The sequence below is a fragment of the Felis catus genome, chromosome E2, assembly GCF_018350175.1.
Source record: "Felis catus isolate Fca126 chromosome E2, F.catus_Fca126_mat1.0, whole genome shotgun sequence".
NCBI lineage: Eukaryota > Metazoa > Chordata > Mammalia > Carnivora > Felidae > Felis > Felis catus.
In genome coordinates, this window is record NC_058382.1 from 61633442 (window position 1) to 61645964 (window position 12523).

The 12523-nt window shown below is 53.2% G+C and overlaps 1 protein-coding gene across 1 annotated transcript in view; it reads left to right on the forward strand.

The window, feature by feature from the left end:
* LOC101083987 overlaps positions 1-11839 on the forward strand; it is a 29895-nt gene extending 18056 nt beyond the window's left edge. Inside the window, 5 exon segments of the mRNA XM_045045863.1 lie at positions 7721-7811; positions 8036-8185; positions 9262-9369; positions 10170-10370; positions 10466-11839. Of these exon segments, the coding sequence (XP_044901798.1) occupies positions 7721-7811; positions 8036-8185; positions 9262-9369; positions 10170-10370; positions 10466-10669 (754 nt within the window). The 3' untranslated portion in view covers positions 10670-11839.
* Positions 11840-12523: the final 684 nt, after the last annotated feature.

The window sequence follows — 12523 nt, forward strand, 5'->3', positions numbered from 1 at the left end:
TGTTAGATTCTTTCTGCCCAGCCAAGACGTTCTAAAACCCTTTGTTATACCTCGTATCCAACCGTGATTCTAACTAGGTTAGTACTCTGTTCTGATGTCTCAAGGGGCTGATGGGAGAGAGCGTTCAGGGGGAAAGAGGGTGGGAACACCACCACTTTCTCTGCTGGCGGCCCCTGTTCTCTGCAGTCCCGCCTGCCCTTGACTATTCCAGTTCCCTGGGCCTTGTGAGCTCACCAGGGCTGGGTGGATGGAGACCTTGGGAAGTAGCTGGGGCACTGACACCGTGGAGAGTCTCCTTGCTCCCCAGGGGTTGGGGGGTGGCATCGGGTAGTGTCAAGCTGTCAGGAACCAGTGATGAGTCAAGATGGAGGTCCACACGTGGGCCCAGGTCCTGGGGGGTCCCAGTTAGCCGGGGAACGTCTGACTACTCTCTGATGGAGACGCGTCTCAGCCAGAGCAATGGGGTCTGTGAGAACCAGAGCCAGTGGTGTGCTGTTTGTGTCCTGCCCGTGAAGGGTCAGAGGGAGGGGCCCCAGAGCCAGCCCCGGGCAGGAGCGTTGGCCCCGCTGAATGGCCTCTGTAGTCCGTTTGGAGTGAGCAGAGGAAGAGCAGAGCCAGTGCAGGGCGGCCCAGGGAGGCCAGGGTCCCTAGAAGGATGAGCAGGTGTGCAGAAGAGGACAAGGCGTCAGGACCAGAGAGAGGAGGAGAGCTGTCTGGGGATACAGCACTACCCCAGTGGGTGCCAGCCGAGCCCTCTCCTTGGGCGCCCTTGCTTCTCATGTCCAGGGTTCACCTCTTTCACGAACGTCGTGGTGGTGGCTGGCACCAACTGCCCTGACCTCCTTGACCCGGCTCTGATGGATCCTGGCCGGTGTGACTGACTGATCTACATCAGCAAGCCTGCCAGTCACATGGTGCTCAGGTTTGGGGCTTCATGCCCTTGTGCTAAAGGTTTGGTTGGTTAGATCATTACCTGTGTATTTGGAGGCGATTTCTTTTCTTTTCTTTTTTTTTACTTCTTCCTTTTTAAGTAGGCTCCATGCCCAGTGCAGAGCCGAATGCAAGGGTTGAACTTTTCACCCTGAGAGATCAAGACCAGAGCTGAGGTCAAGAGTCGGGCCGTTAACCGACCGAGCTACCCAGGTGCCCCTGGAGGTGGTTCGTTTGATCAGGGCCCTGCAGTGGTTAATATTAACATTTGGAAAAAGTGGAAGCTCATGGATGCCCTTGGGTGCTGCTAGTTGCTGTCTCCCGGCAATCCACTTTTGGGAGTGACAGGTGTGGCCGGGCCTGCAGAAACGTCACTTCAGCCCATACAGGTGGGAGTGCTGGGACACATCCATGTATTCTGGTGTGGTGTTGTGAAAACTTAGAGGGTAGACAAGAAGAGCTCACCCTCACCTTTTGCTCTGACAACTGACATCACCTCTTCCCTGGCCCTTTCTGTTTGTGAGAGTGCGTCCGTCCCGCGTGGACTTGCCCTGGCCCTTTCCATTTGTGAGAGCGCGTCTGTCCCGCGTGGACTTGCCCTGCTGCCCAGGGTGGTCCTCATCTTGCTCACTGTCGGCTCATGGCCCCGGGAATGGTTTTGATGTTAGAGGCAGCACAGTCATGAACGTGTTTTAATGCGTTCAAGAGCTGAGTGTACGAGGGGGCTCGAACTCGCGATCCATGAGATCGTGACCTGAGCCGAAGGCGGACACTTGACCGACTGAGCCACCCGGGTGCCCCTGCCCTGATTAATGATAGTTTTGCTGGATATAGCATTCCTGTTTGACTTTTAAAAATTATTCTTGTCTCACTGCTTTGAATGTTTTGTTCCACTGCCTTCATTTTACTATTTCTGATGAGGTGCCAGGCACCAGTCGTCATGTTGCTGTTATCCTCTATGTGATGAATCTTTTCTGTTGCTGCTTCAGGATTTCCTCTTTGTCTTTTGCGTTCAACACTTTAATTGCGATGGGTCTCTTGCAACTTCTGGGTTTCGAATTATAGTTAGAAAAGAATCTCTCGTTATTTTCATATTATGGACACATCTTTATCATGTTTATGACTTATTTTTTTTACATTTACGTCTCTGACCGATTTGTACTTTATTCTGATATGTAGCTTGAGATGTTGCATAAATTTGAGCTTTCTTCAAATAACTATCCTATCATTGCAACACCATTTTTAAATAGTTCATTACTGATGAAGAAACAGTGCATTATCTTGACTTTACCCACTGAATGGGAGCCTTTCCAAGGACAAAAGGAATTACAGAGAATATTTCAGATTTTCTTTAGTTGTATCACAGATAGTACTATCAACATTGTTATTTTGAAAGTATTTCATGCAGGGGCGCCTGGGTGGCCCAGTCGGTTTAGTCTCCGACTCCTGGTTTCAGCTCAGGTCACGATCTCAGTTTGTGAGTTTGAGTCCCTTGTTGGGCTCTGTGCTTATAGCACAAAGCTTGCTTGGGATTCTCTTTCCCTCTCTGCCTCCCCGCCGCCGCCCCCCCCCCCCCCCCCCCGCCCCGCACTGTCTCTCAAAAAAAAAAAAAAAAAAAGGAGGTAAGTGTACCTGACCTTTGGGATACTTCATCATTACTTCCTGACTCCAAATAACTAAGTGTGAAGCAGGGAAGGTGACTGGAGTCCCAGGCTGTCCTTGTAGATCTTGCAAAGTGGCTACAGGTGACCCTGCTCTGACCGTCTGTGTGTCCTTGTCTTTGTTAGGCCCCGACATCAAAGGCAGATTGTCCATTTTCACAGCCCACCTACACCCACTGAAGCTGGGTGGGAGCCCCTGTAAGGACACTCGCGGCGCTCCCTTTGGGCTGGGTGGGAGCCCTCCATAAGGATGCTCGCGGTGCTCCCTTTGGGCTGTCACGGTGCTCACTCACAGGTGAGTGTTGGCCAGGCCGGGGATGGCCTCGGGTATTACATGCGCTTGGTAGGTGGTTTCTGGTTGTAGGGTTCAGTGCTGGCATGTGCCCACCTTTGTCTTTGGAACTTTGAATCTGTTGAGAGACATCAAAGGCCTCAGAGATGATTAGCCCCAGAGCTGATTTGTAGCCATCTGAAGTTCCAGTTTAATTCGGTTTAGACTTGGTGAGTTGTTAGTGCAGGGGCCTCCCTAAATGCCCGAGCACAGACCCACCGCAGTGAGGAGCCGTTGCTGCATTATACGGTCTTGGGCGTCAGCTCCCAACCTGGGGGCTCCCCTTGCTTTTCTCTTTTCTTTGTAGTTGAAACCAAGATCCTGTACTAGGAAACTTGTTTCCCCACCAGGGTGGTTTAAGCACTGGGAGTTTAGGGTTTTCCCAGGGGGCTTCCTGCCCAGGTCATCGTCTACTCAGCAGCCCTTTGGAAGCCTAATGATTACTGTGATTACTGTGATGAGCCCTGCCATCCCCGGAACATTCTGCTGTGCAGCCTTGTCCCCTCCCACTGTTGTGCTGCCATCTGCCATCTCCCTGGTGTTCTGCCCAGTGCGGGGTAAGGGCTGGGGTCAGGTCACACATAGGAGTGCACGTTTGTTGGCTACAGGATGATGAGTGAGGCGTTCTCATCCGACCAGGCTGGTCTGTTTCCTGCAAAGAATGTGCTCTCTGTTCTTCCTCCTTGTGACTCCCATGTCCACTTATACACCAAAGTTAAGAAACTTGAATAGGTCTCCCAGACTCTCGTCCCAGATATACATTAGAGGCTGCCCAAACTCAGCAGGATGACCTAGGACCCCACCAGCCTCCTGCGGCAGCTGCCTCATCGAACTGCCCTCCTCTGTCAGGCTGGTCACGTGGATTCCGCTGTCCCTGAGAGGCAGACCCAGCCTCTGTGAATGTCGACATCGCAGGGACAGAGAATGGTCTCTCTGTCCTCACACACAGAAGGGGACACAAGAATTCTTAGAGGAAAAGAACTGTTGATACATTTTCAAGAGCCACGTAAATAAGTGCAAACTATGGCGCTCTGTGGTTCTCATATTGTTGAGCCTTCGTCTCCACGTGCGCCTCAGGCCCCTGTGTGGGAGATTCAGTTTTTTTAAAAACCTGGATGTTCCTGGGGCGCGTGGGGGGCTGTCGGTTGAGCGTCCGACTTCGGCTCAGGTCGTGATCTCACAGCTCGTGAGTCTGAGCCCCACGGCAGGCTCTGTGCTGACGGCTCGGAGCCTGGAGCCGGCGTCAGATCTGTGTCTCCCTCTCTCCTCTGTCCCTAACCCACTCACATTCCGTCTCTGTCTCTCTCAAAAGTAAATAAGCATTAAAAAAATTAAAAAAATAAATAAAGCCTGAATGTTCCTTGGGAACCTGACGTGTAAAGTTCTCCTTTAACATTTTTGCTCGTTCTTTGCACTATAATGCAGTAACAAAAGTGAATGAGAAAAAAGACATTTTAAAACTTAGCTAATGATTCAACAAAAGATTATAAAGTATGCAAAGAAACAGTAAGTGTGGTTCATTCACAGGAGAAAGAAATGGACAGAAACTGTCCCCAAGGTAGCACAGACATTAGGGTTACTAGAAAAATACTAATGTCACCTGTCTTAAAGTTGCGTGCCTATAGAGCCAAAGGGGACCAGAAGAACTGTACGTCTCAACAAAGAGAATATTAGTAAGAAAACAAATTACAAGAAGTAACCAGACAGAAATTCTGGAGCAGAAAAGTACATGACTGAAATGAAAAGTTCACCAGGGGGCTCAATAGCAGATGTGAGCAGCAGAGGAAAAATATTGGCAAACTTGGAGATAGGCTAATATTACCTAGTCTGAGGGGCAGGAAGAAAAAGGAATGGAAAATGTACAGAACCTAGGACCAGATGGGACACTACCAACATGCATATTATGGCAGTCCCAGAAGGAGAGGACGGAGGAAAAGGGGCAGTGAGATTATCTGAAGACATGATGGGTCAGAACTTTCCAAATTGGATAAAAGACAGGAATCTACGTTCCCAAGATGTTCAGTGAATTTCAAGTAGTGATGAACTCTAAGATCCATCGAGACTCATCATCATCTGTTAAAGCCGAAGAGAGGCTTGGAACCAGCAAGAAAGAAAGGATACAGTGTACAAAGGATCATCAGTGAGACTTGATAACGGATTTCTCCTTGCACACTTGGAAGGGCAGAAGGCAGTGGGGCGACTGACATGTTCCAGGTACTAAAAGAAAAAACCCGTAACAAAGAATTCTGCATCTGGCAAAACTGCCCTTCAGGAAGGAAGGGGAAATTAAGACGTTCCCAGATACTGAAAAGTTGAGGCAATTCATTGTGTTTAGATGTAGCCTACAGGAAATGCTAGAGAGAGTCTTCAGGCTGAAATGAAAGGGTGCTAGCCAGTAACTTGAAGCCATGTGAAGAAATAACAGTGGTACTGGTAAAGACAAGTGCATAGAACAATAATTACAATTTCTGTGATGGGTATGTAATGTAGAAAGCTGTAATCTGTGACAATAACAAGGTGAAGGTGGAGGGAAGGAGATGTACAGGAGACATTTGTACGGTTATTAAAAGCCAGACATGGAAGAGCTGGCCTTAAAAGTCACGTGGAGGGGCGCCTGGGTGGCTCAGTTGGCTAAGTGTCCAACTCTTTTTTTAAAAAAAAATTTTTTTTGACGTTTATTTATTTTTGAGACAGAGAGAGACAGAGCATGAACAGGGGAGGGGCAGAGAGAGAGGGAGACACAGAATCTGAAATGGGCTCCAGGCTCTGAGCTGTCAGCACAGAGCCCGACGCGGGGCTCGAACTCACGGACCGTGAGATCATGACCTGAGCCGAAGTCAGACGCCCAACCGACTGAGCCACCCAGGCGCCCCAAGTGTCCAACTCTTGATTTCAGCTCAGGTCTTGGCCTCTGGGTCGTGAGCTCAAGCCCTGCGTTGGGCTCTGCACTGGGTATGGAGCCCACTTAACAAAAACAAAAATGAAACCAAATCCTAAGTAAGTAAATAAGTAAATTCACACGGAGCTGCAAAGTGCCCAAGTAGCCAAAACAGTCTCATGAAAGGAGACCGAGTTGGAGGACTCCTACGTCCCTATTTCAGAACTTGCCACAAAGCTCAGTGAACAAAACACGGCCCTGACAAGGCGGACATACTGACAGAGGAAAACTCACGAGTACAGATGCGGCCTGTACATCTGTGCTTAGTTGATTTCTCTTAAGGTTGTGAAGACCGCTTAATGGGGAAAGGACAGTCTCTTCAAAAAAATGTGCTAGGACAATGGGATATGCACATACAAAAGAATGAAATTGGACTTTGGCACCAGATATAAAAGTTAACTCAAAGTGGGTAAAAGACCTGAATTTCAGAGCTAAAACTATAAAAGTCTTAGAAGAAAACATGGAAGACCAGATCTTCATGACTCTGGACTTGGCAGTGGTTCCTTAAATACGATACCAGAAGCACAAGCAACAAGTGGAAAAATAAATTGGACTTAATAAAAATTGAAATCTTTTTTGTGTCAAAGGACATTACTGAGTGAATAAAAAGGCAAGTATAGAGAACAGAGGAAAATATTTGGAACTCATGCGTCTGATGAGGGTCTAGAATCCAGAACATAAAACCCAATCTAAGAATGGGCAAAGGGTTAGAAAAGACATTTTTCCAGAGAAGATGGACAACCGAAAACCACATGACAGAATGCTGAGTGTCATGATTTATTAGGCAAATGCAAATCTAATGAGGTAGCACTTCCATGCCGCGGGCGGCTGTGAAAGAGTTGGCGTGGATGTAGAGGTACAGGACGTCTAATAGGGCTGCTGATGGGAGCGTAAACTGGGCTGACTGGGCTTTGGGAGTCAGTTCGGCTGTTCAGAAAGTAAAGTACGGAGCCCTCATATGACCCAGCAGCTCCACGTGTAGGTATCTTCCCCGGAGAGTTGAAAACCTGTCCACACAAAGACGTGTACGTGTGTTCACAGCAATGTTGTTCACACTGGCCAAAGGGTAGAAACACCCCAAACGTCCGTCAGTGCATGAATGGATAAACAGTGGTATGTATGTATAATGGGATATTATTCAGCCATAAAAAGGAATACCGGCACGTGTTACAATAGGGATGAACCTCCAAATATTATGTCAAGCGAAAGCAGCCAGGCACAAAGGGCCACGTACTGTGTGATTCCATTCATATGAGAGGTTTATAACAAGTCCGCGGAGACAGAAAATACACGTGTGGCTAGCTAGGGTGGGCCCTGGAATCCCCCACGTCAGGCATAGGGTACCTTATAGATGATGGAAGTGTCTGAAATTAGGGCAGGAGTCTTATGACTTGATAAATTTACTAGAAGTCTTTGAGGTACACCCTTAAACCAAGGTAAACCAAGCGCCAAATTTGGGTTTGGAAAACCGCCTATGGATCCTGTGAGCCGAGGTAACGCTGGGGCCCCAGGTCAGCCCGCGGAAGGCCCCCCACCGCTCCAGGGCTGCCCAGCTCACCTCTGACGAGCCTTTCAACGGCCTGCTCACAGTGCTTCTCCTGAACACAAGGACCCAGGTGGCAGGAGGCAATCGGGGCGGCTTCGTGGCAGACACCGAAATGTCAGCACCCGACCCGGGAACGGAGAAACTGGTCATGAGTGCCCGGGGCTGGGTATTACAAGAGGAGCTCCGCGACAGGGACCACAGCTAAGCGAGGCAGCAACTTTGTCAGTCACCAGTTTGGGGCCAGGCCGGTTTTTTGGTTAAGCGACTTACTGAGGTGTAATTTATTCAACATTAAATCCACCCATCTTAATCAGGGCCACGAAGCCGCCCCGATTGCCTCCTGCCACCTGGGTCCTTGTGTTCAGGAGAAGCACTGCGAGCAGGCCGTTGAAAGGCTCGTCAGAGGTGAGCTGGGCAGCCCTGGAGCGGTGGGGGGCCTTCCGCGGGCTGACCTGGGGCCCCAGCGTTACCCCGGCTCACAGGATCCATAGGCGGTTTTCCAAACCCAAATTTGGCGCTTGGGAATCTGCCAGCAGCCTTCATGCTCTGTTTAGAGCTACGTTTCAAATCTCAGAGAGGTGGGGCCTGCAGGGCAGTGGCTCAGGCCCTGGTTTGGGTGCTAATTGCAGACCGGAGGAGGGGGTTCCCGGAGAGCTCCCTCACGGAAGCCACAAGGACAGCCCTCTGAAGGTGGGTGCTGGAGCGTGTGCTTCAGCGCGGGCGATGGCTGCCTGGCCTCCTGGCTTCAGCTCAGCAGCTCGGGGAACTGCAGTCAGCGGGTAGGGCTCTTGGGGAGCTATGGCTGGCAGTGGGAGGGGCTCGCTACCAGGAAGGCAAGGGCACTGAGCTGCAGCTTGGCCACAGGCCGCCTCCAGGGAGGGGAAATCCTTGTGATGCAAGGGGCCCCTGAGAACAAGAATGAGTATCCAATTGTTACATGGTTGGCCCCAGGTGTCCGGTGCCAGGCACTTCCCAGGCGTGTCCCAGTCTCCCCAGGGTTCCACACAAGGCACCTGAAAGCAGACAAAGCAGACCCCTGGGGGGCATCTGAGAGCCCCTGGGGGGAGGGGCGCTCTGGAAGACTCCTGCTTTCCCAGCGACCCCCAGACCCCCACGCCTCACCTTGATGGTGGATGGAGCTGGGCACCTTGGACCCCACCCTCGCGCACAGCTCAGTCAGGGCTGCGTGGTTACTGAAACCTGACTGAGGTTTGAAGGTAGGTAGCACAGGAGAACATCCTCTCACAAAAAAATTTAAGGCTAGAACTTAAGGGACGGAGATCAGGGAGGTGCCCAGGTAGCCAGCGGCTGCCCTTCCTGCGTCGTCAGCCCCACAGCCGTGAGAACCAGTGCTGCTTTGCTTTGTGTGTATTTTCTCACTAAAGCGTGACATGTATGGGAGGGTGGGGAGTATTGGGTAGCTTCTGGAGAGTTGTCTTGGCAGCTCGGGTGAGCCGTTGGTGCCTTTGTACTGCTAACCGCCTGTAAGCTACGGTGTGGGAGGCGTTGGGAACCATTCCTTGTCTCCATGCTTCCTGTGTCACTTAGCGAGCCACAGAGCATAGCTAATCACATTGGCTGAAAATGGGCCACCTAAAGCAGTCTGCTGCGTGCAAAGTGCATGAGTGGGACACATTCTTTGGAGGTGGGGAGGCAGGGCTTCTGCAGAGCAGAAGGCAGCATCGTGTCTGGCGTGGAGGGACAGGCACCAAACTGGGCCTGAGCCGTGTGTGTGGAGGCTGTGAGTCTGTACTTGCTGAGCAGAGGCTCTGACCAGCCCCCAGCGCTCCCTGAGTGGAGGGTGGGGATTTGGCGCCCACTTCCCAGATGTCCGTTTGTCCTCTGCCTCTCACAGGCCTGGCAACTTGACATGGAGGCCTTGAGAGGAAGACACAGGTCCTGCAGCCCAGCGAGAAGGCGACCGTGCCGGACCGTGGCCCACCACGAGGCTGGGTGTGCAGTGGTAGGCTGGCTCCTGGGGTGTGCGGACCCTTTGCCGAGGGTCGGTCTCTCTGCCCGTAGCCTCTAGGCCTGGGCGTTTGCCTTACCCAGGTGGCTTTGTGTGGCCTGTGGTCATGCGGGCACAGTACGTGTCACCGTGGCAGCACTTCTACTTGTCGAGGAATTAATTTAGGTCTAGAATTTGGTCCAAAAGATTCCTTGGGGGGTGGGTGGCAGAGAGGAGGAGTGGAGTCTGGATGCCAGCCACCTGACACCCAAGAGGTTTGACACTAAATTTCCCTCACTTCTAAGCTTTGGACCTGGCTCTTCTGGAGCTACTTTGGGGTGGGTAGGGTGGAGGTTGTTTCCATGCTAATCTTTGGGGTGACCGTACCCAGACCTGCTAATTCTGGGTGGAGCCCAAGAGGCTCCTCTCCTCCCACACCCTTGTGACCGATGGTCACAGTAGGGCAAGTTGGTCTGGGGTGGGACCTGGATGGGGCAGGAGCTCTGTGTGCGGAGTGACCGGGGCACCTCCTGCCTGTGTCTTACAGGTGTCCATCATCCCCCCGGGGGGAGGGGCTCGGCTCTGCCCAGTACTCGCCCGGGGAGCAGTGTCTACACGCAGGAGCAGTTCTCTGACCACATGTGCACGATGCTGGGGGGCAGGGTGGCTGAGCAGCTGTTTTTTTTTGGGGGGGGGTCACAGGTCAGGGGCCCAGGGTGACTTGAGGAAGGCCACCCAGAGCGCCTATGCTCAGGTAAAGGGCAGGGACCCCTGCAGGGTGGGATCCAGCTAGGTTCACCCCCAGCTCCTTCCAGATTGTGCAGTTTGGGATGAGTGAAAAGCCGGACCACGTGTCCTTCGACTTTCCCCGACAAGGCGAGATGCTGGTGGAGAAGCCGGCTAGTGAGGCCACCGCCCAGCTCACTGAGGAGGAGGTGCGGTGCCTGTCGGCTCCACCTGTGAGTCGGCTCCGCCTGTCGGCCCCGCTGACCGGCTGCTGAGAGCAGGTGGAAGAGGTGAGTGGGGCAGGTCCTGGCTTGGGTTTGGGGCTTGCCTTCGCAGTGCCTGCTGTCCTGGGAGCGGCTGAGTGATAGGCAGCTGTGATTTCTAGGCGGGCAAGCGGCTGCTGGAGAAGGGCAGACATGGTGAGTTGCTGGGGCGCCGGCCCTTTGCGGAGAAGCCCGCCTACAAGGAGTTTGTGAGAGGCACCAGCAGCCTGGAGGAGGACACCTCCCTTCCTGAGGGGCTGACGGCCTGGAACCAGGGGCGGGAGGAGGGGGCTGCAAAGCGCTGCGTGCAAGAGAGCCCAGCTTAGCAACCCTGGCTTTGAAAGCTGCTGCCAGAATCACTGGGAAACACCTTAAAACCTGATAAGGGCTAACGAGCATTTTGGATACCTAGAGGATGGGGTCCCGAGTCAGAGGGGCGGGCCGTGAGCCGTAACTCCCCTGCCCCACAGGAAGCAGAAGGCACGCCTCTTCCTGGTGGAGCCTTGGGTTTAGACCTTCATGGGCCTCCCTTGAGGGGAGGGGGGTGATGGGTGGATTTGGTGGGGACAGGTGTGAGTGCTGGTGTCCTTAATCGCCCCAAGGAGCAGAGGCTTTTGGCTCAGTTCAGAAATTTCACGGTTTAGTGAAGTGGCAGAATTAAGGGAAAAAGCAGCCAGTTACCAAGGGGAAGTGTTGGGTTTGGGTTGGCGGAAGGCCTGTCAGTGGTTCTGAAGGAAACGCCACACTTCCCACAGGTGCGTGGTTGGGGGGAGGGTCGTGGAGCCATGGGGGGCCCTGAAGCCCCCCCCCCGCCCCCAGCACCTGGGTGCTGCTCTGAGCTCTCGGGAGGCAGTCTCTCCACCGAGGCCAGCACCCATTCTCAGGGCAGACAGCTTTACTGACCAGGGTGTGTCTGGATTTAAGTCCCTTCTCCAGCTGGCCGTGTTCCCTGTGACCCCCTTTTGTTAGAATCACAGAGAGGGAGGGTCTGGACCGAGCTGGGGACCTGTGGGTTGTGTGCAGAGTCCTGCTGTCGCTGCCCCCGGTAACCCTCTTCCTGGTGTTTGGGCGGCTGCCAGACGAGAGGAAGGCCAATTCTGGCTTGTGAGCTCTAGGCTTCTGTTGCCTTAGACTGTCTGGTTGGTCTGAGAGCGCGGCAAGGGCCCGGCCCGGGGAGAGCTGGGGTCAGGACTGGAAGCCTGGGGTCAGTGGCAGCATCCCTGCTGGCCTCCCAGAGTCCTCGGCACCGCGACAGTAAAGGGGTGTCAGCCGCTGCCTCTCAGGGGGCGGGTGGATGTCTGGGACCCCGGTGACACCTGCTTGCCTCCCAGCTGTTGCTCCCGGCACCCCGGGTGTGGGGGTGGGGCATCTCCGCTTGCCACACGTGACCTCTGTTCTCTGCTTGGTCAAGACCAGACGCTGGGATTTGGTTTAAAAATTTCCGAATCATTTGTTGTGTTTGCTTCAAAAATAGAATTTCCAAGTTGGGACAAGCACTTTCCGTTTTTGTTGTGTGTAAGACATGCCATCGTTGAATTTTTTTACTTTTCCAGAGCTCACCGTGTCATGAAGTCTCCACTAAACTCAGCCTTCATTAGCTGAGCTAATGGGACCCTCTGACAGAGGTGGGAGGTGCTCTCCTCAACCCCGTGAAAGCCCCATGATGTCCAGGACCTGGGCATTGGTCCATTTTGGGGCTTGGTGCAGCCTCCCTCAGGCTCACACCCCCAGCACACGTAGGTGAATCCCAACCCCTGCTGTTTTTTTTTGTCTTGGATACCCTTGCGCTCGCTCCCTCTGGAGTCTCCTAAGCCCTTTCCTTCACCCCTTCACCCTGTTTGGGCCACCTGGCCACACACTACACAGGCTTTGAGTCAGTTCCTGGGCCCAGGGATGTGGGAGACCTGGCCTAGAACCTTCCATCAGGGAGGCTCGGGCTTCCCTCCAGAGAGGCCCGCAGGAGGAACTGCCTGGCAAGGAGCCCTGGGCCTGTTTTCTGGGCCCCTTGTTACACGGGTAATCAAAAGAATTGGGGTTTGGGCCTCACCCTTGGCCTTCTCCTCACAGGCCCAACCTGCTGGCTGCCTCCTCGTGACCAGTCGCTGCTCTGGGAACCTGCCTGGGCTCAGAGGCTTGCCGGGGAGCTACCTCGGGCCTCTTCGGGCCTGGGCGTGTGCGTG